The sequence below is a fragment of the Otolemur garnettii genome, unplaced genomic scaffold (assembly GCF_000181295.1).
Source record: "Otolemur garnettii isolate 467f Iridium unplaced genomic scaffold, OtoGar3 scaffold00180, whole genome shotgun sequence".
Classification (NCBI taxonomy): domain Eukaryota; kingdom Metazoa; phylum Chordata; class Mammalia; order Primates; family Galagidae; genus Otolemur; species Otolemur garnettii.
In genome coordinates this window covers 854,068-880,411 of record NW_003852575.1, presented here as the reverse complement: position 1 = coordinate 880,411, position 26,344 = coordinate 854,068, and the positions used below count along the sequence as shown (strand labels likewise).

Sequence of the window (26,344 nt, the reverse complement as noted above, 5' to 3'; positions counted from 1 at the left end):
AACAGAGGCCATAAAGAGAAGGGCGGATACTGCAACACAGATGGGCCTTGGGAGCGGCACACTCGGGAAGGAGCCTCATAAAGGAAGGGGATGGGGGATGACGGGGCCTCACCAACAGGGACAGGTTTCTGTCTGAGGTGACAAAATGTTCTAAAATGGACTGGGGTAATGGTTGCAGTTATTGATGCATATTCAAAAAGCCATTCAACCTGATACCTCAACAGGTTGCTATGGTCTGAATGCCTGTGTCACCAACCCCACACGGGGGTCTCGGCCTAGGCCTAATTGTTCACCCATTCCTGAGACCAGGAGGACTGCCGAGGAAGAAAGGCAGTTTATCACAGATGAAGCCACCCGAGGGATGAGAAAACTGCCTCCAATCCATCTCCTGCGCTAACCGGGGTTAGGTGTCAGGAAGTGTTCTCAGCCATTGCAGAAAAGTACTGAACAAATCAGACACAATTCTTGCCCTGGTGGGGTGAATTCATTCTGGGGAAACAGAGTATTGGCAAGTATCAGTATTAGTAAAAAAAGTAAAGAATGTTAAATAATCATAAGGGATGTGGCTATGTGTCCCAGGGCGGGTAGTGTTGAAAGTAACACACACAGAAAATCCAATTCAGAAGTTATAGGTTGGCCATGGGTGGTGAGTCTGTTGAGTGCTGTTATCCTGGCAAGAGTCTGGGAGACAACTCAGAAGCTAACAGGTTTAGTTAAACAGAAAGATGATAATGTTCTGGTCTGGGAATCCACAGCTGAAGAAAACTGCAGGGAAAACATGTGCAGGGTTTTAATTTCGTGTTTTTTCATGGAACTGATTATACTTGTGTCCCCCCCAAATTCAAGTGCTAAAACCTAACCCCCCAAGATGATGGTACTAAACAGTGGGGCCTTTGGAAGGTGACTAGGATGTGAGGGTGGAGCCCCCCAGACGGGGTTTAGGGGTTAGTGCCCTTATGAAAGAGGCCTGAGGGACCCCTTTGTCTGCCTCATGAGGACACAGTAAAGAAACAGAAAGACTTTACCAGACACCACATCAGTTGATGCCTTGACATTGGACTTCCCAGCCTCCAGAACTGTGAGAAACGAATCTATATTTATAAATCACACAGTCTAAGGTGGAGGAGTGAACTAAGCCCAGGGTCAATTTTATGGGATGTGAGGTATATCTCAATAAAAGTGTTTGTATACCATGTTTCCCCCAAAATAAGACACTGTCCTATATTTATTTTTTTCTCAAGAAGACATACTAGGGCTTATTTTCAGGGGATGTCTTATTTTTAGTAAGTATAATACAACAATCTACATTTATTCAAATACAGTTAAGTCATCTTCACCTGATAGAGGGAACCGACCTTGTTGGTGGGGCTGGTGCTAGCAATGCGTGAACTCCTTTCCCCTGGCCGTTCACACGTGTGCAGTAGGATGCCTGCTACGGTGGTTACCACATGCACCCGCGCAAGTGCAAACAGCTTGGAGAAAGGAACTGTGGCAGATAAAAGGTGTTCCATGCCCTTCATTTCATTACCGCTCCATGCCATTCATTTCAGATATGCTGCATAGCCACGCCCATCACTAGGTCTTATCAGGGTAGGGCTTCTATTTAACAAATGCATAGAAATCCTGCTAGGCTTACTTATAGGATAGGTCTTATTTTCGGGGAAACAGGGTACATGTGTGCATTGCACATCTACACATAAACACACAAACACAATGTGGTGACACTGAGATGGAATGAGTCTCAGACGGAGGCCCACTCTACCTTCTAAGCAAGGGGCTGAGAACTCACAGTTGGCAATATCCCAAGTACACAGTTTGTGAAGCCCAGTGCAAAATGAAAATGGGCCTCTTGTTCATAAGTTATGAATTCCAAGATGGCAACTGTACAGAATTAAATCCAGCATTTATGCTCTGAGCAGTGTTTCTTTGCTAGGAAAACTGTAGCATCTCCTGTGGCAGTCTGTGAGAATCTTCCAGAAGATGAGGGCTGGTGGCCCTCAGCTTGAGAGATAAGAGAGAGAAGCTGGTTCTCTTCCCACTCCACAATCTGCTCTAGATAGGCATGTCCAAGGGGGTAACATTCAGCATTTATTGGTAGAGAGAGTCCCATCACGGAGCATAGCTCATGTGGCCAGGGCACTTGACATCACAGCTACAGACAAGATAAACTGACATCGCAGCCAGTCTGAAACAGACACAGACTGACTCCAAATGTGACGATGTGGGAGTACAGTTTTGTAGCAATTGGAAAGCCGACCCTGGAGGGCTTACAGGTGGCAGGTGTGTTTGCTACATGAAGGGGGAATTGAGGTCACTTACATATTCCGACGTATGGATGATTTATCTGCATCCCTACTTAGGTCTGTTACATTTTTTAGCCTACCGCTTTAATCTAGATTTCATTTTGTCCCCAAATGTGGCATGTGAGTTAACCTTACTTAATCATTTGCTAGACTGACTGGCACAATAATGACTAACTCTTAGTTTGTTCAAAGATTAGTGGTTCTGTTTTCCAGTTGGCAACATAATAGTCAAGCCTCTGAGCATGCTTCAGTTCAGTGCATACTGTGGGAATTATTTTATGATTCAGAAAAAACACACCACTACAGAATCATATATCTGGACAGGTCTGACTCAGTCAGACACATTTATTTAGGGATTATCAATTTCACAGAATACAACAGGTCCCTATTACTATTTGGTTGTTCAGACTTGCCCAAGGCACATCACCATAGAGTTTAATATCATGGTGGATTTTCAAGGTGGTTTATACATATCCTCTGAAAGTATTGCCTTATAAGGGAAAATGACCATGTCAGGGTGGCCATGTGGTAGACGTGGGGGCAGGTGGCCTGGACTGTCGTCTCAGCCTTACCGGGAAATAGCGGCGTGACTGAGGGCAAGGAGTTTATCCACCATGGGCCTCAGCTTTCTTATTATAAAAAAAAAAAAAACTTGGTCTTAATTAGCAACTTTCTAAAATGGTTTCCAGCTTTAAAATTCAGTGTCTCATTCCTGGGTTCTTACCACCGAACGCAAGAAAATTATAGTCAAAAAACCATGGCTCCAACTGACAGCATTGGTCTTGACCTCATTCCTCATTGTGAACCATACCCTTGCTTAGAATGTAGGGCAGGCATTGACCAAAGATGACCGGCAGGGAATGCAGGAGGGAGCTTGCTCAGGGTCAGGAGATCTGCTGTGACTTAATTACATGCCAGCATTGTTCTAAGTACTTAGAAACTGACTGAGACCCAGGGGGCTTACAGGTGGCTGTTGGGAAGGTGGGGCTGGGGTTAGGCCCCAGGCAGTCTGGCCCTGTGGGCTGCCCTTCAGAGGTTAAGATAGCAGGCTTGATCTAGTTATCACGTCTTCATACCCACAAGGAACTCCAGGGGCCAAGGAGGCTGCCAAAGAGCAGAAGAAATTATAAAAGAACATTAAGAGAAGTTGTTGACCCTCAGGAGACTATCACATTTGCTATTGCAGGAATCATAAAGAAGGGACGGACTCCACACTACCTGGTCTTGCACAGCTGGGGACCCTGAGGACTGGCAGCTCCATGGCTCCTGTCTGTGGGGAATTGCTGATACCCATGCCAGCCTGCAAAAGAGCAAGACGGATTGGACCTGGAAGTAGGGGGAGGTGGGAGTTATAAAGCTTGACCTTATCAATCCTGTGACACGTATCAGTGAAACAGCCGCCCCTGCCAGACACCCATGGATGGTCAGCCTGGTAAACCCAGGCACCAGCCTATCAAGAATTAAGCGATTTCTATCTCTAAGTGCATTCCTTTCCTCTTCTGCTCCCCACACGAAGAATTTCCAAACTGCCACTGAGTGTGTGACCTTTTTTTTTTGCCTTGAGACAGAAACTCATTCTGTCACCCTGGGCAGAGTGCCCTGGTGTCAGCCTAGCTCATAGCAACCTCAAATTCCTGGGCTCAGGCAATCTTCCAGCCTCAACCTCCTGAGTAGCTGGGACTACAGATGCCCACCACAACTCCAGTTATTATTATTTTTTTCTACTTTTAGCAGAGACAGGGTCTTCCTCTTGCTCAGGCTGGTCTTGAACTCCTTGACCTCAAGCAATTCTTTTGCTCAGCCTCCCAGAGCGTTAGAATTACAGGCGTTAGCACCACACCTGGTCTCTGTGTGTGATTCTTTTACAGTACAGTGTTCTTCCCTTTTACTTCAAGGGCAGGGTACAAGTTCTATTCATCTCTGTCCTCTGAGCACATGTTTGCTAAATGAGTAAATGATACACCTCAGAGCAAATGACGTCTATTTAACTTGCAATTGGAAACCACCACAAACTGTATGTCAAGTATTGATTTGGATTTCAAAGTAAATACAGACATGTTTTTGTGTGCTTTTTTTTAAAGGACGACTTGGGTAAGCTAATCATTTTTTATAATTATGTCTGGATTTTACGTGACTCTTTATCTGCATTTGGCCCTGCAGTTTATCTTTATAACACCTAATTCTACTCTCATGTCCCTTGTCCCCTCCTTTTCTGTGTTTCTCTTGCTTTAAGTAAGGCGTTACAACTGCTTTTAAGCTCAGTCTGCCAGGGTGCATCTTATCACCCTATCCGTGTACCTTCTGACTTTCAATTTCCTTCTAACACCTTGGACTTTTGATCTTGAAGCACAAGGGCTATGCTTTTATTAGGTTTAATTTACTGGAAAGCTCAGTGTTCCCTGTGAATCGTGCCATAATAGTCAATGAATGATCACAGGCTTCAGCCAGCCTGTGCTTTAATTCTGCTGAGTAACTAGGAAATCAGCTAATAACAGGGGAGGAAAATGTAAGAAACTGGACCCAGAACCAGGATAAGCCCTTTTATCATGAAGCCTGCAACTGCTCAAACGCAGAGATGGGTTGACCACAGAACAGAACTTGGAACAGGAGGCTGCACGGGTGCACTTAGGCCTCCTTGGAAGAGGAAAGGGGACTGAATGTGAGTCCAGGCTCACAGCTGACCAGGGCACACAGGCCCAGCTTCCTCTCTGGAGGCCCCTAGCTCTCGGCTCTGCCATGTGGACTTCCGGCCATAATCATTACCCATATTTTTTCAAGTATATGATAGTTTTTTTCAAAGACCTGTCCATAAAAATGCTCCCAGAGGGGAGCTCAGAAAACAAACCGAATAGGTACGTCACTTTGAGCCCCTCTCTACCATGTGACTCAACATTCTGATAAATTCTTTACGGATCTGTTCTGTGTCTAAGAACTGGCTTAATGACACAGGTTCCATGATCACCCCTTATTCTGTAGAGGAGACCCAAGGTGAGGGGTCAGAGGAAGTCTCCCTAATTAGGAACAGGTTGTCTCCAATTCCTGTTCTTATTTTGACATCTTGTAGCTCTCAGATGTTAGACACTGCCCAGCATAAGCAAAGAGCCTGATCCCAGCCTCCAGCCTTTGTCACCTGTATGGAGAAAAGCTGTCTGGACTTAGGGAGCCCCTCAGTGACTCCACGGACTCCAGCTCTGAGCTCCAGCAGGCAGGAGAGCCAGTCCTCTGGCACAAGGCAGTGCTGCTCTGGGCAACTGAGCTTCGGGGAACGGCGGTCTGCACCAAGCTTCTCAGATTAGCAAGGGCTGTGCGAACAGTGGGAGAGAAAAAGACCCTGTATTAGCTGAAACTGCAGCCCAGATGAGTCAGGATTTTCTCTGATGGTTAAAAAAAAGAAAAGTAACATATTCTTCATGTCTCCATGGTAACTTAGGATCTGTATTCCATTTATGGAACTCCTTCCTGACCTGTGTTCTCTGATTCCAGCCTGAAAATACACGGAGAAGCAGTCCAAATTAATTCAATCTCCAAGGAATATCCATTCCCCAGCGCCCAGTTGTTTCAACAGTTAGATGCTGCCTCTGACTTGGGCAACTGTGATACCCAGAGACTTTCAGCCACCCAGAAACATTAAGACGAAACGGTATCTCAATTTTCCGGATAACCAGATTCCGAGTTGCCATGGAGACAGGGACCCTGAATAACAGAGATGCTGGGCCACTTCCGGTATTGCAGTACTTGATCATCCAGTTTCAATCCCACGGCCTCGCCTAAGCTGGGCTCTCCGATTTCTTACACATGTTTAGGAATCTAAACTTCCCTGCAAAACATTAAGCATCTGATCAGAGTCTAAACAGAAAATGCACACGTTTCTAGCCATGGACTCAAGTGCCTTCTGATAAAAATGGAAACCACAGGTGGTGGTTGGGGAGTCAGATACTCTCGGGCTTCAACCCTGAATTTCCCAATTAGGCGACCTGGCAGGTTGTTTCTCGAGAGGCTCAGCCCCTTTCTACACGAGGCGGGAGCAGTAACGCCTTAGCGAAGCACAGCGTCCGCCGGTGCTCGGCCCGGGCTGGCTGCCGCGGGGCCCGGCTCGGCTGTAGGGGGCGCCCCTCCCCCGGAGGCTGCGGCCACCCGGCTTTCCGGGGGCGGGCAGCTCAGCGCCGCGGCCCAGCCAGCCGCCCCGCCGGCACTTCTACAACTTCATTTGGGGTCATCGTGATAGAACCATCAGAAACCCGATGTCCATTTGGGAGGTTGTCCAAGAACCGGACCCGGTGGACCCAGGCGGCCTCACGCCTCAGGACCCTCGGAGTCCTGGTGCCGCCGGCTCCCCGCGCCGCGCCGCGCCGCGGACACGCTTCCCGCCCGACCTCCAGGCATGCGCTCGCCTGCTCGCGGGGTGAGGCGCTGAGGCCCGGGGTGCACGGAGCGGCAGGCGAGGGACCGAGCCAGGGGACAGAGACAGGGAACCGAACCTGCGGGCCGCCGCGGAGGGCCGAGCCGGAAGAAGCCGACTCCGCCCCTCGCCCCGCCCTCTCCCCTCCCCTCGCGCCGCCCTCCCCCTCCCCTCGCGCCGCCTTGCCCCTCCTCCGCTCGCTCCGCCCCGCCCCCGGCCTCGCTCCCCTCCTCCCCCGCCTCCCTCCTCCCCCCACTCCTGAAGAGCTCGCCGCGAGGGGGCCGGGCCGGTTACTTCCTCCGGCGGCTGACGAGCGCGGTGAGCCCGGCCCCGAGAGCCCGCGTCCGGCCTCCCCGAGCGCCCCCGGCCCGCCCCGCCGCCCCGCCGCGCTCTCCCTCGCCCGGTGCGCATCGAGGAGCCACGAGTCCCGAGCAGCCGCCGCCCGCGCCCTGCGCCGGCCCTACCCGCAGCGGTAAGAGCGGGGCCCTGGAGAGCTCCTAGGCGCGCGGCTGCGTCCCGGGGAGGGGCACCCAGAGCGAGGGGAGGCCGCGGGGTCGCCGACGTCCAGACCCCGGCCTACGGCGCGGATCCGGATGGGGGTGGCGGCCGCCCGGGGACGCCAGGGTCGCGTGTCGGAGTTCCGCTCCGGCCGGTGTTCCGGTTACCGAGTGGCCCCGAGAGTGGGGGAGTCGGCCGAGGCAGCGCGCTCTGATCGCTGTCCCCCGGGTTGGCGAGCGGCAGGCGCGGGCGGAGCGCGCTGGCTTGTTTCTCTTGCTTTTGTTTTTAAAAAGAGACGTGGGCCTGATCGGGGTGGGTTTCTGCCCGGTGAGCGCTCCAGGGACCTGATTCCTTGAAGGGGGCTGGGGACACCGGATAGAGTGTCGGAATTGGCCGGGCTCGGGGGGTGACTTGCAGGAGCGGCGTGGGGCCCGGGAGGATCTGGGCTCCAGGCGCCTGAAACACCTGGAGGCTGAGGCTCTGCGGAAACCTGCCGGGAGTGGGGTCTCGCGGTCACCTGTTAGGCCACGTCCTGTACCAGGGCCAGGAGCCCCTGAGTCTGTCCAGGGCAGCGGAGGGAACCTATCGGAAATGGGAACCTCTGTGCTGCGTTGCCTTTATTTTCTGGTTCATAAAGGATTTGAATGGAGGGGTAACAGTGAGCGTTTGTTTTGGGGTTGTGTTTTTATTTTATTTTTAAGCGCAGAAAATCTTGTATGTTAGCCTGTACTCAATTTCAGGGAAGCCTAAAATAGTAGTTGACATGCTACTTATTTAGAAAGTAAAGAAATGAACAGTCCTCTTTGGAGATAGGAGTAATTTATTTTAATTCACCAGTAAGAGATAATGTTTGTTCCATACAGTGGACGCGCCTGTGTGTTATCTGCCTGCCCACACCACCGCCAATCAGGGAGATAAATCTCCACATGAAGCTTTATTAAAATTCTGAGTAATATCACAGTACAGTAAATGTTAGCACCCTCTTTCCCACAGGGAAATATTCTAATATTCATTTCTGGAATTAGTCATTCATCTCTAAACTGATCGCTTTCAAAGCGGAAAAAGCAAACCAACCTTAAAATCCAAAGTCTTTCAGGTTTTTTTTTTTTTTTCCAAATTACCTAAATAAAAACCTGAGCTCTAGTCTTACATAAGTCATTACTTGTTCCATAAGGGTACTGTTGTCAGGCAAATTCTCCTTGTTTTACTGTTTAACCATTTCCAGCTCTTACCTTTGCGCCATTTTTGAAAAGCAGTGCTCAATGGCAGTACCAAAGGGACCTAAACATGAAATTCATTTAAGGGCAAAATTTGACTTGTCTACCACCTAACAAGCCAAGTTGAATCAGAGAACTTAAATTTGATTAGTTGTGTGTCTGCCTGAAACCATTTAGTAGAGCAGTTTAATTCTACATGGTTTTTACAAAACTTATTAAAAGCTGGACAACAAAAGAATTCTATTCTGTAGCTAGTAATTACAGCTCTTTATGTGGGAGGGGTAGGCTGCCTTTTCTCCTGGCATTTGTACACAAAAGCAGGCGAAGCTTTTCCATTGCCTTCCACTGCCATTCTCTGTCCATCTCTTGAGAAGCTGAAAGAATAAAGTCAGCAAGCAGTTTGCACACTGAAGGAAGAAAAAGAGCTGACCCATCCCGATCTGGATAGATAATTGGCAACACCCAAGATGTCTATCATTTTAGCCTTCTGTTTAAAGCTTGTTTATTCATTTAATCAACAGATAACAGGATTTATTTTACCCAGATAGTGACATGAAGATCTAAGCTAAGGAGCATCTTGCATGGCAGAGGGTAGCGACTGGCCTAGTCATATTTGAGTGCTGTCTGCCCCATCACAATGTGGTGGGGAAGGGTCCTTTGCTGTCCATTGGTGTTCTCCCAGCACAGTGCAGGAACTGAGGATTTGGGACCATGCCCAACTGATTTGATCCCTACTTGCCTTGTGGAGGCCCAGTGGTAGCTGTGTGATCCTGGCCGGTTACTCCACTTTGCTCAGTCAGTTGCTTCACTGTAAGATGGTGTAACTTCTGCCCTCAGGGATGTAGGGAGATTGTGTGTGGTTCACAGCACGAGGCTTACTTAGCCCAGAGTGACCACTGCATTTTGGCAGTGGCAGCCATCCGTAGAAGGAAGTATTGATTGTAGAGTGAATGTATGTGACATAATCTACCAAGTGGAGATTCTGAACAAATGTGGCCACTTTTAATGCAAGATAGCTCCTCCTCTGTCCTGCCACAGGACTGTTACTAATCACCAGTGCTGGCCATCCTCTGCTGCCTACGCTGATCATGACCTGCAGGCGGAGAGTCTTAACAGCCATTGCTGAGGCCTCTTTTCTTTCCTACCACCTTTGAGCTAAAGGGTGTTTGTGTTTGTTGGGTAGTGGGGTTGTTGGAAGGACTGGTTTAGCCATAATGCTGACCATAAAAATAAAACTAGCAAGCACAAACAGAAGTCAAATAGTTCCTGGAGAATGTGGTATTTGCCACCTTCCAGTAGGTTCTGTTAAACAGTGTTTTAGTTCTTCGGTGTACTGGGTTGTTAACAGGTGGGAGCGCCCCCTGAGCTGAGGGGGTCCCCTGGAGCCTCCCAGGCAGGGAGAGTGAGGAATGGCCTTGAGTAACCTGAGGGTTACTTGGTGCAGTTCTATAAATACCTCTATCTTTCTTACTAATATACTACAGGGTGGGCATAAAGTTGGCGTGCAGTTGTTTACGGTGTTAAACTATTTTAAATTGCATGTGAACTTTCTGTCTATCCTGTATAACCTACCTGGCCAGTTACATTTTAGGGCCCCAAAGAAGTTTTCAGTATGTTACAGCAAAATGCAAGCCACATACGGGATTTTAAATTTTCCGATAGCCGTGTTAAAAAATCGTACAACACATGAAATTAGTTCCAGTGTATTTCAAATTAACCTAATATGTTCAAAATATTACATAAACATGCAGTAAATGCAAAAATTATTGAGATATTTTCTCAACTAAGTATTTGAATTGTAGGTCACATTTGTCAGTTTACACTAGCCACTTCACGTGCTCAGTGGGCACGTGTGGCTGGTGGCTGCTGTATTGGTCAGCACAAGTCTAGAGTGAGATAAGACTCGAGCAGAGGAAGCAAGCCAGAACTGGACTTGGAATTACTTTCCCACAAAGAAATACACAGCTAAGCAACACACAAAACCAGAAATAATTTGAGCTCTGCTCTCAAAGCAGGGGAGGATCTGGAACCCTGCAACAGGCTTGGTCTTAAGTTCTTTTCTGTCCCTTGGTGGGCGTGTGCGCCTCAGCCTGGGGTGGGGGTGGGGGGCTTCTGGAAGTCTGGAACCCAGCTGGGAGGCTCTAAGCAGCCTGCCAGGTGACTTTATCTGGAATTCACTGGGGAGTCAGCATTATTATTTAATTACCTAAATTGCATACCGCTCTGTTCTCTTGAGAAAAGCTTTGGAGACCTTTGGGAGGAAACCTTTTAAACAGGAATTCCCAGCATTGACTTACTTGTTAGCTATACACAGTCCTGATCCCCGTAATCATGACTTCTTCTCTCTCTTTTTTTTTTTTTCAAGATGAATGATTTTGGGATTAAGAACATGGACCAGGTAGCCCCTGTGGCTAACAGTTACCGGGGAACACTAAAGGTAAGTGAGCAAGTCTTAAAGTTGTTTTTCTTTTAATGGAAACCTTGATCTCTAGGAGAATAAACAATGGGTTGGGTCCCACAAGTCCGGTTCTAACTTTTCAAATGCTGGCTGCGTGACTCTAGATGATTTGCTTTCTTGCTCTGGGTCTCAGTTTTCTATAGAAGGGGTATCTTGGTACCTGTTCTACTCGGGCTCCAAGATAGGGAACCATTTAATTCATACAGTGAGGCTTTTGTGGTTTCTATCTAAGGCGCCTTCCAAGGTGAAAACGCCGAGACTCTTAGTAAAACAGCTGGGGAGGCTGTCTCTGCTGCCCTTTCTGTCCACCTAGGAGGTTTCTTGGGTGATGGGAAGGCTGTTTAGGATCCAGAATGAAAGCACTTTGAAGAGGCAGACAGAGCCGGCAGCTGCTGCTGCTTGCATGAGAAGGAACGATGCCCTTGATGTTGTAGATAGCCTGCTCCTAACTGGTGCAGAGAGCAAGCAGGCCTGTTTATATAAACCAAAAAAAATAAAACAGTTTAAAGATGAAAGAGACTTCTCTGCTGCATAAACAAATTTGATATAGCTTCTCTCATAATTCCTTTTGGGAACATTCTTTAGTAACACACACTGGTAATTCCCCATTTGCCTTCCATGTGACAGTGGTATTTGATTGTTGTAGCATTATGTAGTAAACATGTTTCAGAAGCAGTGGTTTTAAGATTGGCCTCCCCGGTGTCTTGCATAATGCGGGTGTATCTCTGGTCTGGTACATCAGCCTTTGTAAATCATTCCTGAGGTTATTTGTCTGATGTAGCCCAGAGAGCCAAAACTTGGCATAGACCTTTCTGGAGTTCTGTAAAGGTCACCAAACTTCAGTTTTCTTGTTTAATTTGGCCAGGCATTTTAAGCGTGGGAGAAACGGTATAAGAAATTACGCTATTAAGTTGAAACCACACCCCTAAGAAAAAATCTTTCTATGAATTCAGTTAATTTAATGATGCCTGTGTGATTCCTGGAGATGGTGGAGAAACAGCCGTTGCTCACACTGATGTGTTGAAATATGAAGCCCAGATTGGTAGTGTTCTTTGACTTCCTTCCTGTTTTTTCTTGTTTTTTTTTTTTTTTTGTTTGTTTGTTTTTTAAATTACAGTCAGGAAAGGCATTTTTTAGCTGCATGGGCCATGCTGGTGGGAATCTTTTAAGTTTATTAGACGTTTCACCGAAATTAGCTCTGCAGTAGTTTGTGAATGGGGATGAGTGCTGTGACTGTTTGGCGAGTCCCACTCCTGGCTCCCGGGCAGTGCTCACCTTTGTCTGGAGTTCTCTGGCCCGGCTCCAGCTGAGCCCTGCTGTCTTCCCAGTGCGTCATCCATTGTCTGCATTTCTGAAAAGAAAGCACTCAAACTGATTTTATTTGTAGATGTGTTACACTTTTTTTTATTGGTGAGTCAACAGATGGGTCACCATATTACACATGACATGGGATTTCCAGATTATGTTAAAAAAAAATACAACCTTTCTCCACATTGCCCTCAGTCAATTAAGCAGTGATGAATCAAGATGTTCTCTGTTACTGACATGAGTCTGACACTAAAGGCTGTTTCTTTCATAACTGTTCTATGAGATGATGAGAAATCAACAGAGTGTAAGGTTTTGTCCTTCTGTGTGTATTGCTTTTTCTTTTCCTGCAATTGTAGATAATTTAATTTAACTTTTAAGACTGTTTCCTTTCAAAATCATTCCCCTTAGTAGGTGATTTGGAGGCATCTTTTTAAGACTCTTCACTTTTTATAAAACAAAATGTGTAAAGGGATTTTTTTTTCATGTGTTACTATTTTCTGAACCATTGGAATTGATGAGGAAAAACAGCTCTAGTTTCAGTGAAATTGTTTCATGGTAAACATTTTGAAATACATCCTTCCAAGATAGTTTATTTCATCACTTGATTTTCAGCTTCTATCCTGTCATTTGCCTTCTGTTTTAACTGCACTGCACTCAAACCGCTGCCTTGTCAGAGGTCGTTTTCCTTATACACACAGCCTGATTGAATTTTTCTCCCATGTAATCACAGGACCAGGCATTTGGAGAAGGAGGGAGGGGGTCCCTGAATTCTAAGATTCTGTTATTTTTAGATATGTTTATTTATTGATTGATTTAAGTGAATTAGGCCACTAAAACAAATTCCTAGTCCTTCTGACTGTGAGTTTATTTAAAGAATCCAGAGAAAAATGGAATAATTCTGGTCACTTTGAAGTCTGATTTGATAGCATGTGCTGCTTCAGAATTGCCAGTTTAAGGGAGTCTGTCTGTAAGATCGCCCCTGGAACCCTTTAAACACAGGTACTTACTTTGTAATGTTATTATTTGTTTTCTTTTGCACCCGTTTAGCGCCAGCCAGCCTTTGACACTTTTGATGGGTCCCTTTTTGCTGTTTTCCCCTCACTAAATGAAGAGCAAACACTCCAAGAAGTGCCAACAGGCTTGGATTCCATTTCCTATGGTAATTTGTTCCTTAGACTGACACATTGTGTGTGATTTCCCTAAGTGGTTCAGTTAATAAAGAGATGACAGGTCTAAGGGGTAAATGTTGGTGTCTCCACTCTTTGGTATAAAAGGTCAGAGGGACCCTCTGGCCCTGGGAGGAGGTAGTTTTCTCTTTGTGGGACTTGGTGATTCCACCTCCAGTGCCAGACGCACCCCAGAGAGCTGCTATCAGCAAACTGTAGGAGAACCCCTGAGATTTCCTTTGTGAATGTTTTCAACATTAGCAAAGCATCTGTCTGCTCTAGTTTGCAAAACAGACAGAAAACAGGGGACATTAACATGCACCCCAACTTTTAATTCTGGGTTCATATCATTAGTTAAATCATCTCCCCTGCCCCAAGTTTTGGGGCAACAAATGATCCTTCGTAATCTTTACCCATCTGTATTTATTTCTGTAATTTGTAATGTCATTGTTTTATCTTTTTAAAGAAATAGCACGTCAGATAATGTCTGTGCAATTACTGTGCTAGAGTTATTAGTTGGAAACATTCCAGAGATGACTTTGTCATATGAAGTAGGTGCTAGAAAATACAGCCCTGAAAATTAATTAAAACACACATGCTTGCATAAGCATGTCTTGTGACAGCCATTTATCATTCCTGAAATTGCTGAGGCCACCTAGAGATTGTTTTTCTATAAAAATTGAAGGTGTGCCTACTTGACGAGGCCTTAGGTTCACGTTGTTCTCAGGCCTCTGCTGCTGCTTAGTTTAATGGAAGTAACTTCCAAACGACACATTTGCAATCCTTTTGAGCCTTTTAAGCAAAAACCATAAAGTTCCTTTCATTGTCTAAAATTTTAAAATAGAAATTTTACCTATGTATAACTTCTATATAAAGCCTGGAAAAATAGAATAAATCTTGAGTTTTATTTTAGATTTCTTTTTTCCTTAGCATAGTTTTGAGATGTATACTTTCTTCATTTTAGTAGAAAAAAAATTGTTACTATGTATCCATTTTATATAATTATATGTAAATATAACTTGTAAACAGTAGAGCCTCCATAGTTGTCGACCTAGTTTCCATAAACCAGATATGCACTACATGGATAGCAGGCCTAGTTCTTCATGGTGACCACCTCTGTATGTTGACCAGTTTGTGTTAGTCCTTTGGGTGGTCAACTCACAGAGGTTCTACTGTATTTTCTTTTAAGGATTTACCAAGAAGGTTTAGGATCAAAATTGTTCTTTCCCCAAAACTAAGATTTCTCTCCCAAATGCCCACCCGATACACATAATGTGTATTGCCAACTTGAAGTCCTAATTCCACCCTGGGGTTTCTTTCCAGATTCGAACAACTGTGAATTGCCTTTGTTAACTCCATGCAGCAAGGCTGTGATGAGTCAGGCCTTAAAAGCTACCTTCAATGGATTCAAAAAGGAGCAGCGTCGCCTTGGCATTCCAAAGAGTAAGTGCGGCTCCCCTGAGCCCGTGTCGGTCCAGAAGAACAGTCCAGTTTGATTGCAGTTGTCTCATCTTGACATAACTTGCTAAGCTTTTGCTTGTGGTATCTTGCAAAGAGTAGCATTGATATAGTTAACTCGAGCCAGTTTTTATTTCAGCCCCATCGGCTGAAGGCTCATCATGTCTGTGTTAGGAGTCCTTAGTGTCTTAGACTCTGCCGGGCCCTGTCATAGTGGGGTCTTGTTCATGTCATTGGTTCTGGTTTTCCGGGACATGGTGAGTCATGTAGGGATGGCTCTGGTCCCACTGCCTTTCCATGTTTCTCACCATGTGTGTTCGTCTTTTTTCCCTCCTGGTAGATCCGTGGCTGTGGAACGAGCAGCAAGTATGCCAGTGGCTTCTCTGGGCAACCAACGAGTTCAGCCTGGTGAACGTCAACCTGCAGAGGTTTGGCATGAATGGCCAGGTGCTGTGTGACCTGGGCAAGGAACGCTTTCTGGATCTGGCACCTGACTTTGTGGGCGACATCCTCTGGGAACATCTGGAGCAGATGATCAAAGGTATCGGCTGCGTGACCCGCCTTCCTAGTCCAGGGGGAGCCGTGACAGGGACAAGCAATGATAGTTCTTGTACGGTTTGCATTTCAAATGACAAAGGGCAAATTGCTCCAAAATACCACTCAAGTGAGTCAGATATGTGGCAGTGTTTATAGATTTTTTTATTCCACTTAAGTACATGTGTGTGTGTGTGTGTTTCTGTGTTTAGCATGAAGAATAGCCACAAGGCAGTAGCCTTAGTCACTAAATTGTTCACGTTGCCAGACTGCATTCATTACGGGAATCCTTGTTGACTCAGATATATAGGCCAGCAAACATTCCTGTATTTTGTGAACTCACCTTACAGCAACAAAAGAAATAAGTCAGCTTTCATGTAAGGAGGATTTTACTCAGATAAACTCTGAATTTTACAGTAAATTTTTCCTAAACCTAAATGGAATTCAACAAAGAGAATTGGGGGAGGGGGAGAAATAGGTTTAAACAAGTAATTAATATATATTTAAAAATTGACAGATACATAGAAACTACCCATTAATTAATAGTAATGTCACCGAATACAGAGAAAGTCTTGATTCAGAACTTAAAAGAGCAGTGAGACCAATGTTTAAAGTACATTGAGTTAAAAAAAAGGAAGAAAATTACAGTAAGGACCTTTAAATTAAAAAAAAATAAAAGAAAATTAGCATTTGTTGAGTTCAGACAAATGTTTTTCACTTAATTGATTTTTTTGTTTGTTTGAGACAAAGTCTCACTCTCTCCCTGGGTAAAGTGCTGTGGCATCATAGCTCACAGCAACCTCAAACTTGTGGTTCATGTGATCCTCTTGCCTCAGCCTCCCCATTAACTAGGAATAAGGTGCCCACCACAACCCCCAGCTAGTGTTTCTGTTTTTGGTAGAGGCAGGATCTTGTTGCTCAGGCTGGTCTCGAAGTCCTCTGAGCTCAAGCAATCCACCCACCTCGGCCTCCCAGAGTGCCAGGATTATGGTCGTGAGCCCCTGTACCCTGCCACTTAATTGATTTTAAACACACATAGTCTGAACATCTCCTGTCGACTCTGAGAGTCTCAGAAAGACCTACAGTTCAACCACCAGCTTTTTAGTCATGGCTTCTGAGGGCCAGGGAAACTTAACTTTTGAAGACCCCCAAATTCTGTCTGAACTTCCGACCTAACAAGTTTCTGGTGAGTCTGTTTCTTGTCATATTGAGCCTGTTTTGCCATTACTTGGACGTGTGAGTCTGTGTGTGGCTTGTGTGCTCATAGTAAACACACGTCTGCAGAGCACAGACCTGTTCCCTCTCAGAGTTCACGCGTGTCCAGTTGCAGACTCCCACCACACCCTGGGGAAACTGTTGGGGCTTGGAAGACTCCTGAGACAGGCACTGTGTCCGTTTTATTTGTCCCCTGTTTTCCCGTCTCTGGTTCAGGGACATCATAAATGTTGTACTATCTCCTGAATACGTTAGTGAATTAAATTCTCAATCTGGGTCTTCCAAATTTTGTGATGAAAAATTTAACCTTACCCATCACATCATTCATTTTGGAAAATTTATTTTCTGGTTATTGGAAAAAGGTGTTGCTATCTCTAGGTTTCCAGAAAAAGACATACGGTGATGCGGAGCCCCCGAGATTAAATGGGAAGCATTCGTGCACTTAGTTGGTTTGAAATAAGCAGAGAGCAATGATGCAGAGTGAGCTGTTTCTTATCAGTAGTTTTTATCTTGCTCTGCCATCTTATGTCTTTTTTTTTTTTTTTCAGAAAACCAAGAAAAGACAGAAGATCAGTATGAAGAAAATTCACATCTCAACTCCGTCCCTCACTGGATTAGCAGTAATACACTAGGTCAGTTCACCTGAGTCAGCCCTCTGGAGCTTGGTCTCAAGGCAGACGGGGACTGTAATGGAGGCTCCCCTGGGGGCCGTCTGCATCCTCTGTTCCATAGAGCGGCCACACGTGGGTGTTGAGCTGGGGAGCAGCTGAAATGCGGCCAGTCTTCAGGGAGAAGTGTAGTAAGAATATAATGCACACTGGCTGTGGAAGCCTTAGAACGAAACAGAGAACGCAAAATATCTCCTTGATCATAGTTAACATTGATTACATGTTAAAGTACGATAATTGATGGGTTAGGGCAAATAAAATAAGAAAATTAACTTCACCTGTTCCTTTGCTCTTTCAAAATGGCCACTGGAAAATTTTAAATCACACAAGTTCACATGATCTCCCATTGGTCAATGCCATTAGTCCTGGTCTAGGCATTTTGTAGAGCAAAGACCAGCATGACATGAGCCTAGTTACTGTGGTCACCAGATATTAATCTAATATAACCTACAAGAGATGGCCTGCGCAGGTGTGTTGGCAGCCACTGTAAATTTGCACTGGACTTAGGACTTCAGAGAGCTGTCATGGAACCTGGGTCCCCTTCTGGTAGCTGGTACTGGGGAGGCCAACCTGTGGGTTAGGGGGTCGTCAGAACAGTGTGCTTCAGCAGTGCTCTCTGCTTCCATGCAGGGGAGGGGGAGCCCAGCCTCCCCCACACACTGCTCAGGAGGTCTCTCTGAACGTGGCACAGTGGGAGACCCTCTGCTTGCTGAGCCTGAGTCACAGTAAGAGAGAAAATGAGCTATTCCCTGATGGACAGAGAGAGGTGTAGTGTGAAGGGGAGAAGGAAAAAGATGGGCTTGTTGTCAGAACGGGGTTTCATAGTCTGGTTCTGCTCCATCCAAGTCACATACTGTGTGACAGATCACTTGGTCTCTCTGAACCGCGAAGCTGAAATCTGGGGAGCCCTACCACTCTGGGGTAACACGAAAGCACTAGGCAGGGGTGTCCAACCTGCAGCCCCTGAGCCACTGGCTAATTGTTTGAGGGCTGTTTTGTTTATCTCTGGTGTCTGATAATCACAGAAAGTATGCACAGGCCTTTTGTTTTGCTCATTGGCTGTCAATAGTGTTTGTGTATTTAATGTGTAACCCAAGGTAACTCCTCTTCAATTGTTCCAATTTGCAGCAAAGAATTTAAAAAAAAGGTTGGACACCCCTACACTTAGAGCCATGGAGATAGGAGGCCTGGCTGTGGGGCAGCACCTCGGCAGTGGTTTACTGCTTGAGCACACAAAACCTCTGAGAAGAAGTCTTAGGGACAAACTGCCCCACTCTCTACCTAGCTCTGTGAGGGCTGGAGCAAGCAGGGTGGTCACCTGGGATTTGCTCAGGTGGTTGGTTGTCACATCAGTGCTGACTTGGAGACCTCTGCCATCCATTGTGTGCCCCAGGTTTTGGTGCCGAGCAAGCGCAGTATGGGGTTCAGACGCAGAATTACCCTAAAGGCGGCCTCCTGGATAGCGTGTGTCCAGCATCAGCGCCAGGTGTGCTCAGCTCTGAGCAGGACTTTCAGATGTTCCCCAAGTCCCGGCTCGACACTGTCAGCGTCAGCTACTGCCCGGTCAGGCAGGACTTCCCAGCCAGCAACTTGAATTTGCTCCCCAACAGTTCTGGTAAGATGGGAAGCATCTGGCAGCTGTTGGATTGATTCTGAGAGCCACCATCAGACATTAACAATGGCTTTAGTAAACGTGTCCCGCGTTCAGCCCTGGGGGGGAGGTCAAGGCACTGGCCTGTGTTCTGAGTGCCTTTCCCACAAGCACACCCCTCGGGCATTCCAGTCACTAGTTTAGGCTCTCTAGATTTTGAGTAAACAGGCACAGCCCTTGTTCTTGTAGCCACATTCCTCCACCCAGTGGGGTATTTTTTGAAGACTATGCAGGAATGTGACAGGTTGCTTTTTATGGAGCTGTAACATACAGTGTACAAATAAATCTCAGGTCACACCACTGATTGAATTTGTGCATGTCCATCCACCAGCATCGTACTCATCTAGGTAGAGATGGAGACGTTTCTAGCACCCCAGAGGCTTCCACAAACCTCTTTCCCATCAATACCATCCCCACCCCAAAAGGAAGCCACCCTGAGTTTTTATTGTCATGGATTGGTTTTTGCTGCTCTTGAACTTCATTGAGATGCCCACAGAACGCGCACAGTGTGCTTTCTTCTGGGGTCTGTCTTTTGCTTGTGGCTATGTCTGATGCTCATCCAGGGAGCACTGGGGGATGTTGGGGTGGCACCATCAAACCTGAGACCACTTTGCAGTTAGTGCTCACGACCCTGGGCCACCTTGTGTCCTTGAGGAGTCACAGCATGTGTTTGGTTGTCTTTGCCAGGGAAGCCCAAGGACCATGACTCCTCTGACAATGGTACCGACAGCTTCGAGAGCTCGGAGTCCCTGCTGCAGTCCTGGAACAGCCAGTCGTCCTTGCTGGACGTGCAGAGGGTGCCTTCCTTTGAGAGCTTCGAAGACGACTGCAGCCAGTCTCTCTGCCTCAGTAAACCGACCATGTCTTTCAAGGATTACATCCAGGAGAGGAGTGACCCGGTGGAGCAAGGCAAACCAGTTATACCTGCAGCCGTGCTGGCTGGCTTTACCGGTAAGTGTGCAACTCCGGGAGCCCAGCCACCCGGTCTCTTGAGTCAAAGTGAGAGAGGTTCCCAGGTTCCTGCCTGGTCACAGCAGTGTGCTTACTGGGGGCGTTTCTAGGTTAGACACATTGGTCCACACGCCACATTTTATATGTAGCTCACTGTATCCCTGAATTCTAAAAAAGCCAACCTTGCGGGAATAGTCAGGTTCACAGAGCTCCGTGGAGGGGATGAGATCAGCAGGCTACTTACTCCTCCACCTGGGTGTTCTGGAGAGGAGGAGACGCAGAGGACATGGCCTGGGAGTCTTCAGCCCTGACTCACCCACTCCAGGAATCTCAAAGAATGTCAGCCGAGCTCAGGAGGGGCCGCAGAGCCAGCCTCATGGTGTGGCACCGTCTACCTTTTCTTGCTTCTAAAATCCATATCCTCTGGTTTTAGGGTTTGGGTGAGAACTATTCTAGGCAGAGGGCAAATATGAAAGCTGTTTTTAGAACCAGATATTTCCAGGAGTTGAGTGAAAGTGCCTAGACTTTGGTTTTCATTATCTTCTGTGTCCTTAAATGTGCTTGCTTCTTGCTCCATATTTTGACCATATGGAGCCACTGTGGGTTAAAATAACTACTTTTTAAAACCTGATAGGTTAAAATAAGGATACTTAGGTATTTATTTTTTTTCTGTCTAAAAAAAATTGTGTAGGGTGGCACCTGTGGCTCAAAGGAGTAGGGCGCTGGCCCCATATGCTGGAGGTGGTGGGTTCAAACCCAGTCCCGGCTAAAAACTGCAAAGAAAAAAAAATTGTGTAAATGTATTAAAAGACACATAATGAGTGTGTGAAAACTATTACAGTATTACAGTTTTCATAAACAGATGTTCAGGCCCTGTAAGGAAATAAACGGCTGTAGGATGACTGTTCTCATTTCATTAGTAACACCAGTTAGCCTTCATCAACTGCCAGCTCTGTGCGGTTAACTGGGCATGTGGTCTATAGTCCCAGGGACGGCTGGAGGAGAAGACTGAGGGCAGGTGGTACGAACCCATTTTACAGGTGGGGATGTTGGCTCAGATAGACAGCCCTCCGTGGTCACATAGCTCTGGTTCCAGAGTGTCTGTGCTTTGTGGCAAAGCTGCGTAGATGACAGCCATGGCGTTTTGAGGGAAGAGCTGTTTCGTGGAGAGAGATTGGGCTTAGGGTCAGAAGATCTGGGCTTTTCACCCCTTCTCGTGATGGGTGTTTGGTCCTGACAAGGCACCTGTCTTCCAAGTTGCGTCTTCCTCGTCTTTAAGACAGGGCTGCTATACCACTGGCCTTACAGCTGGCTGTTCTCAATACCCATATGGAGAAGGTCTGTGAGCTGCTCTTGGCAAACTTGCTTCCCGGGCGGAGGCTGTGAGGCAGTGGGTCTTGAGTAAACTGGGCCCATTGGGCAATTCACGCACGGCCCCTTGGCAGGGAAGTGGCAGCGTGGGAGCCCACAAATGACACACCTCTTTCTGTGACGAAACGCTCCTTTAGCTGCTCCCATTCCCCACCCACCCACCCCGGCTGCTTCTAGAAATAAACTGTGAAGGTTTTCCTATGAAGAATCATTAAACAGGATGAGGAATTTTAATGTCAAGGGTTGTTGGCCCCACAGCTTCCCTCCATAAAGCACCAGCCCAGCTGTGGAGAGAAGAGTGTCTTGGTCGAGTCACCCTCTTCTCCAGGAGAGGCAGACGAGGAGGTCTTGGCGCCCAGACTCAACCCACTAGAGCACTGAGGAGTGTCACCGACGCCTGGCGCTCCTTCTTCACCTGAGCCCCATCCAGATTGCTGGGTGTCCTTTGTGAAATCAGCCTGTGTTAGGATGTGGAAGCATTGCCTTTGTGCGTTTAATCTATGGAAGGTGTGACCTGTCCTCTCCCTGCAGGCAGTGGACCCATCCAGCTGTGGCAGTTTCTCCTGGAGTTGCTCTCCGACAAGTCTTGCCAGTCGTTCATTAGCTGGACAGGGGATGGATGGGAGTTCAAGCTTGCTGACCCTGATGAGGTATGGCCGGAGCCCTGGAGAGATCTCGGCTCCCAAACCTGACCCATCTCACAGAGCTCAAAAATTCAGTTCTCTGGGTACCAGAAAGGGTTCACAAGTCCCAGTGAGAATCCTTCTACAGGAGTGCTGGGAAAATTGAGTTGGAGTCATGGTTTTGCTAATAAATTTCTGTGGTGTACCCTACGTGTGTGAACTTCACACAGATCCCTTTCTTGCTCTATTGTCTGATCAAAAAGCCCAAGTTACAAACTAAGGCTCTGCCCTAACCATCTGAAAGTGCTGAGGCACCTGGGGGTGAGTCTCAGAGTGGCCGCATGCTGGCCGCCTAGCTTTACTCCCCGCTGCCTGGCTGAGCTCAGCAGAGCCAGCACCAGCCCGGGAGCCTCTGCTGGAGGAGAAGGCTGAGGGCAGGTGTGACACTAGCCATCTGGACAGCACCTGAGAGGCCGTTGGTCTCTGGCACCAGGAGTGTGATCTGTCACTTCTCAGGTCCCTTGTGAAACAAGGGCTGAGGAATGAATCTGTCACATGGCTCAGCGTCCCACTTAGCAGCTCTTAACTTCAGTAGCCAGAACCCAGGGTGGAGGAGAAGGGGGTGACCCCAGTGTTTCCCTTATCTCTGAACCTCCTGGTTCTGAACCCCTGGCTCCCAGGAGATTGGGCTGAGCCAGAGCTAGAGGCAGGGAGCAGGGCCCCACTCCCCAGTGTTTCTCACTCACATGCAGAGAAGCAGCTGAGGAACACAGTATCCCTGGCGTATGTGCTAAAAGGCAGGTGGACCCTCCCGTGGGCCTTCTGCAGGTGTCAAGTCCTCGGGTGAGCGCACATCAGAAGTTTATCAGGGAGGAAAGTCACTCGCGTTTTCTTCCTTGACACATTTAACTCTTTTCCATGTGTGTCATCTAAAGGTGGCCCGCCGGTGGGGAAAGAGGAAAAATAAGCCCAAGATGAACTACGAGAAGCTGAGCCGGGGTTTGCGCTACTATTACGACAAGAACATCATCCACAAGACGTCAGGGAAGCGCTACGTGTACCGCTTTGTGTGCGACCTCCAGAACCTGCTGGGGTTTACACCCGAGGAACTGCACGCCATCCTGGGCGTCCAGCCCGACACAGAGGACTGAGGTCCCTGAGACCCGTGGACTGACGGGAAACTCGTCTTGACTGACTGCTCCAAGGACCCAGGAAAGGCGGGTTTGGATATATCCACGAAGGTCACCAAGAAGCAGTGGCCTATTTCATCGCAGACCTTGCCTCTTGACAAAGCTGTCTCCCCATGGCAGAGACAGCCCAGCCGCTGGATTCTAAGGTCTCCTGACGCACAGATGCCGCACACCACACTGTTAGATGAACGCAGTGGAGAGGGCAGCCGGGAGCCGCCCTGGCCCCTAGCAGGCCGTGGGGCGGGATGGTTCTGGCTGTTTGAGATTCTCCAAGGAGTGAGCTATCACGGACATACACAAACTTCCTTGAAATTTTCTTTCGCCTTCTGCAACCAAGAACAGCAAATGCAAAAGCCGCCTCTTTGTTCAAGAGGGATAGGAGGTGGGAAGGAAAAACCATGCCATTTCAGAAGTTCGTTTGTATATATGATTATAATCTTAGAATTGTTCTCAAAATCCTCTAACAGTACTATTTAACAAAAATTGTATATTGTAATTTAAAACAATTATATAACTGTATTTGAAATAAGAATGCAGACATCCAATGTTTTATTTCGTTTTTCAGTAGCACGTGTGCATTTTACAAAGTTTTATTCTGCCAAGGGCAGACTTGAGAGAAGTCCAGTCTGAATTTACACTTCAGAGACCTGAGGAACAAGGTCTAAGACAGGTCATCCCTGCTTTGTGTGTTTCTGTGGGGTTTTTGCCTTGGTTAGCTGGCAAGGAGTTTGTACAGTTGGGAATTTTTACCAGAAACCTGCAGTTACTATCTGGGGACACATCTGGTCTTCTCTGCTTTCTTCTTTCATTGTAAAGCAAAGCGATGAAGCAGTATTTTTCTTGACAAATGGCATATGTTTTCCACTTCTATGCATGTCTTAAAGTCAGTTTATACACAAAGCGTATTTTATTTTTTAGTCTGACTGTGTTTCTCCAACTGCTTGGCTCTCCCTGACCACCCGGCCCCTTCCTTCCTGTGCCCCAAGTTACTCTGTATGATTAAAATAAGAATACTATTTTTGGAAATATGCGACTCCTTTTCAGAGATCAGGAGGGATTTATGTAGCAGCTATTTTTACTGCAAAAGTAATTCACTGGAGAAAAATGTAATTTGTAAGAAAGCTTTATTTTTATCTCAGCTCCATGTTGAGTTAAACATTGTATAGCGCTGAAGAGTGGGGGAGGGGCAGGGTCTTCATTAAACTTGTTGAATGTACACGAAGCCCCTTGGTCCCGTCTTCCTTCCTTGTCATGTCCTAGACTGTGTGGGTAGCATGCTGCCCCTTTCTGCTGCGTCTCAGCCGGATGGGTTTTGCTTGTTTGTTTCTTGTTTTCTAGGACACAGACTGCCCTGAGGCACAGAGAGGGTACAGAGATGGGAAAGAAGGCCCTGGGGTCTGTTCACAAGGAGAAGATGTGGACCCTTTCACCGTTTTATCAAAAGAGCCCCTGAGTGGGGTGTGTTCCTAGCCTTCTTCATAAATGATCCAATCAAGTTGGTTTCAAAGTCGGACAGGCCTTCCTGCTTCCTAGCGGTGTGGCTCTGGCCCAGTGGCTGGCGTCTCTGAAGAGCCATCATGTGATGAGATGGGAATGGGGGGGGCAGGGCCAGCGGGGGAGCAAACCCAGAGCTGGGACGACTCAGCCGAAATACCCACAGAAGACCGTCCCCAGTGTGTGTAAGCACAGGATGTTTTTCTCAAGTGGGATCTATTTATCACGCAGACATCTGTTTATAATATAAACAGACACGGGACTGGGAACATCTTGCTGCCGAAAGAGGCTGAACCACATGAAATTGCCAACACGAGGCTGATTTTTATCTACGAAGATGGCAGTTTCATGTGGTTCCATCTAATAGGGAAACTAAAGTCTACGAACCTTCGGCGTGGTAATGAACGGGTCTTAGCATAAAATCTTTGTGAGTTGGTCTTTTTCCCCTCAAATAATAAAGTATTTTGTTTATATAAACTTGTAATAGTCCTTGTTCTTCCTCCCTGCCCCCATCATGGAGCGGTGGAGTTGGGGTATTTTAAGATCTCTCCTCTGCCAGAAACTTTACATTACCGAGAGCCAAATCTCTGTTTAAGTGATTGCATGCACAAGTTACCTAGAAACCACTCCTGGGCTGGAATCCTCCTTGGCCCTTCTTGCAGCAATTCTTGAACATTGCTCTTTAAGAAAGGATTACAATGGAAAGACCAGGGTGTCCTGTCTTGCCAGAGGCTTGGCAGAGGCAACTGAGGAGAGAGTTCAGACTGTTCATATAACATATCTAAGGACTTGTGGTTTAAGCCTTTTGTCATGGAGGCCACGACTCTCCATGTCCATTCTACACAGTTCTGACATTGGTGGGGTGACTTACCAGGCATGAGTTTGACATCTGTCCTCAAACTCATTCTCAGAACTTCACGTTCTTCAAAGTTAGCAAGGTTCCCAAAAAGCTGGTATTGGTTGCATCCACTGCTGTGCTGGATGTGATTTGTAATGTAAGGAAGCTTTATTTTTATTTCAGCTCTGGGCTAGTGGCATGTCTCTTCCCAGTCCACGTCAGCAATGGTGTTTGGTAACTTGAGATTGGTCAGGATGAAAGGATGTAGACCATGGGAATTAGCAAACACTGCAAATCAGACTTCATTCCTTGGGGAGGTTAAGCACCGCCCATTGGTTATAGCTGTTGAAGTTGATCATATTAGAAAGTAAAACAAACTTTACAAAATTTATTTAAAAATTATATGTAAACAGCTTTTTCTTATAAAAATAATTTTTTTAATGTTAGCATGGTGTCATTTCACGTTTGCCGACCTCTTTGGCTTATTTAAAGAGAGTGAGATTCTTCTCTCTGTCCTGCTTTTGGTCTGCTCTGATGTATTTTGACTGGGTATGTGAAGAAAATCTGGCCTAGCAGAGATACATAATTGAAAAAAAGAAGAATAATTAACAGCTATTTCAGATAACTGTGGATATTCTTTTGCCCTACGCCAAAAGTTAATAAATGGTAATTTCCTAATTGCAGTTGGGACATGAAAACCCATCAGTAAGCCTTCCTACGATTACATTCAATTCCACTGGTCTTTCATCCGCTTTGAAAGGATCGTTTACCCATGCGTAATTTTGCAACGTCACGCATTGGTCATTTGGAAAATATTGCTTCAAAATGTTGACACATTTCAATACACAATATTAAACAGCTGCATCAGAAATACCACCACACATCACATCAAAAAAATACTAGGAAGCTATCAAGCTCACAGTGGCTACAAATTTCCCCAAAATTCAAATTTTCACTTGAACAAGTTCAGATTTTGTCATTAGCAGCAAATATTCCTTAGTC

General features: G+C 46.6%; 1 protein-coding gene and 1 long non-coding RNA gene across 4 annotated transcripts; one reads left to right on the top strand and one right to left on the bottom strand.

Annotated features, from left to right (window-relative positions):
- Window positions 1-2,639: 2,639 nt before the first annotated feature.
- LOC111728714 lies at window positions 2,640-6,744 on the bottom strand. 2 transcript variants are annotated; one of them, XR_002775928.1, is made up of 4 exons: window positions 5,768-6,744; window positions 5,434-5,605; window positions 3,522-3,629; window positions 2,640-3,407 (listed from the first exon to the last, which is right to left on the bottom strand). It is a non-coding gene; the product is annotated as an uncharacterized LOC111728714 (long non-coding RNA). The 2 variants fall into 2 exon arrangements; XR_002775929.1 differs by having other exon boundaries at window positions 3,522-3,603.
- Window positions 6,745-7,028: 284 nt separating this feature from the next.
- On the top strand, window positions 7,029-24,981 carry ETS2 (ETS proto-oncogene 2, transcription factor). Of its 2 annotated transcripts, none has more exons than XM_003800655.3 (10): window positions 7,029-7,174; window positions 10,783-10,854; window positions 13,231-13,342; window positions 14,673-14,792; window positions 15,148-15,348; window positions 17,105-17,188; window positions 18,618-18,839; window positions 19,563-19,826; window positions 21,729-21,847; window positions 22,756-24,981. In XM_003800655.3, the coding sequence occupies exons 2-10, from the start codon at window positions 10,783-10,785 to the stop codon at window positions 22,969-22,971; spliced, it is 1,410 nt and encodes a 469-aa protein (XP_003800703.1). In that variant the 5' UTR covers window positions 7,029-7,174; the 3' UTR covers window positions 22,972-24,981. The 2 variants fall into 2 exon arrangements, with proteins under 2 accessions (XP_003800703.1, XP_023375353.1); XM_023519585.1 differs by lacking the exon at window positions 7,029-7,174 and adding an exon at window positions 7,225-10,462.
- The last annotated feature ends 1,363 nt before the right edge of the window (window positions 24,982-26,344 follow it).